Source organism: Colobus angolensis, unplaced genomic scaffold, assembly GCF_000951035.1.
Source record: "Colobus angolensis palliatus isolate OR3802 unplaced genomic scaffold, Cang.pa_1.0 Scaffold50, whole genome shotgun sequence".
Lineage (NCBI taxonomy): Eukaryota > Metazoa > Chordata > Mammalia > Primates > Cercopithecidae > Colobus > Colobus angolensis.
The window spans coordinates 2,954,233-2,956,357 of NW_012118488.1; the positions used below are offsets into that span (position 1 = coordinate 2,954,233).

A 2,125-nucleotide genomic window follows, 5' to 3' on the forward strand; every position below is an offset into this window, starting at 1 on the left:
AAATAACTGGCCATAATATGAGAAATGGATTCTGAGACCTTGCTAGGCCTGTCAACAGAGTGAGAGCCATGAAAATCTAAAAACAAAAGCAGTGTCATCTTTGAAAAACTATAAATGTCCTCTTAACATCAAGGCCGTGTCTATTTATGGTCGATGATGATTTGTAAATGGTTTTAAGTTTTCTTTCTGCAGTTTCAATCCACACCATTTAATGTGCTTACTAAGAAAGACGGCATCACCAAATGACAAATTTTAAGGTCACATTTTAGGGAACACAGAGACTCAGCTGGCATTCCCATACGTCAGGGAGACAGTGCAGGACTACAGTTACCAATGAGAAAATCACTCCAGACACGTCGGACATCAGGGAAAGGCCTATTTCCTACCTCCCTACTGTTTTCTGTACTGAGTAGGGACTAGACCTTCCTGGCCAAAGATCTTTGGAGAACAGAGACAATCGTTCAGGTAATTCTATTTACCCTTGGCCATGGAGACTTGCCATGGATTCAACTGCATGAAACAGCTAAGATGTCTCTCAAGTCCTTAGAGGCCTGTAGACTGCAGGACGGAAACGATAATCTTTTACAGTTTTCTCCCTCTCAGAGAAGTCCAGAGTCCAGTTCACAGGACCTAGCCACCCTCACCTCCATTCCGATGCTTCAGCGCCAGGCACACTTCGATAATTTGGACACCTAGTTCGTAATAGAAGTCCCCCACGCCCAGCATCTCAGACCAAAATCCTTTTCCAGCTACAAGACAGAAAAACAAAGTCTTGGTTATTGATTCATTTACATCCCTTCTTTTCTTTCAAAGCTGCATTAAAACATCTATCATATGGGAAGTTTTCCCTGCATGGCATGAAGTTCTTCTGCTCCATTTGCTACTTAGGAAACAATCAGACTTATTACGGTAACTCCTGCTGAAGAACAGGGTCAGACAGTTCCAGAGGGCAGGCAATCTAAAAGTCATTTCTGGCTGGGCGCAGTGGCCCATGCCTGTAATTCTAGTATTTTGGGACACCGAGGTGGGCAGATCGCTTGAGACCAAGAGTTCGACACCAGCCTGGCCAACACAGCAAAACCCCATCTCTACTAAAAATAAAAAAAAACTAGCCAGGAGTGGTGGCGTGAGCCTGTAATCCCCGCTACTTAGGAGGCTGAAGCAGGAGAATTGCTGGAACCCAGGAGGCAGAGGTTGCAGTGAGCCAAGATCGCACCAACACACTCCAGCCTGGGCAACAAGAGCGCAACTGTCTCAAAAAAAAAAAAATTAAAATTAAAATTAAAAAAATAAAACAAAAGTCATTTCTATTTGGCTAATTCTGGCTCAGGATACTGAAAAAACGAGTTTCTATTCACACAACATACAGTGAAATATAATGGGAAATATCGTCTAGACAAGACTAAGAGAAAGAATATGCAGACTCAGCATTCAAAAATCCACTGAATGTTCTGCGAGTTACCAGGAGTGTAGAAATAAAAAATAAAATGCAGGCTGGGCGCAGTGGCTCACGCCTGTAATCCCAGCACTCTGGGAGGCAGAGGCAGGCAGATCACCTGAGGTCAGGAGTTTGAGACCAGCCTAACCAACATGGAGAAACCCCGTCTCTACTAAAAATACAAAATTAGCCAGGCGTGGTGGTAGGCACCTGTAATCCCAGCTACTCGGGAGGCTGAGGCAGGAGAATCGCTTGAACCTAGGTGGTTGCAGTGACCCAAGATCATGCTATTGCACTCTAGCCTGGGCATCAAGAGCAAAACTCCATCTCAAAAAAAAAAGAAAAGAAAAGAAAAGAAAAATGCAGGTTGTAGAGCAGTAGGAATTATAATCCCATGTATGTTTAAAAAGTCAGGGCCAGGCCAGGAGCGGTGGCTCACGCCTGTAATCCCAGCACTTTGGGAGGCTGAGACAGGTAGATCACGAGGTCAGGAGATCAAGACCATCCTGGCTAACACACTGAAACCCTGTCTCTACTAAACATACAAAAAATTAGCCAGGCATGGTGGCACACACCTGTGGTCCCAGCTACTCAGGAGGCTGAGGCGGGAGAATCACTTGAACCCAGGAGAAGGTTGCAGTGAGCCAAGACTGCAGCACAACTGTACTCCAGCATGGGCAACAGAGC

The 2,125-nt window shown here is 45.1% G+C and overlaps 1 protein-coding gene across 1 annotated transcript in view; it reads right to left on the reverse strand.

Moving 5' to 3' along the window:
* Positions 1-2,125, reverse strand: part of SNF8 (SNF8, ESCRT-II complex subunit) — an 18,217-nt gene that overhangs the window by 6,340 nt on the left and 9,752 nt on the right. The window contains exons 4-5 of the mRNA XM_011960016.1: positions 639-749; positions 387-438 (exon numbers count right to left, since the gene is read on the reverse strand). Coding sequence (XP_011815406.1) covers positions 387-438; positions 639-749 — 163 coding nt within the window. The remainder of the gene's footprint in view (positions 1-386; positions 439-638; positions 750-2,125) is intronic.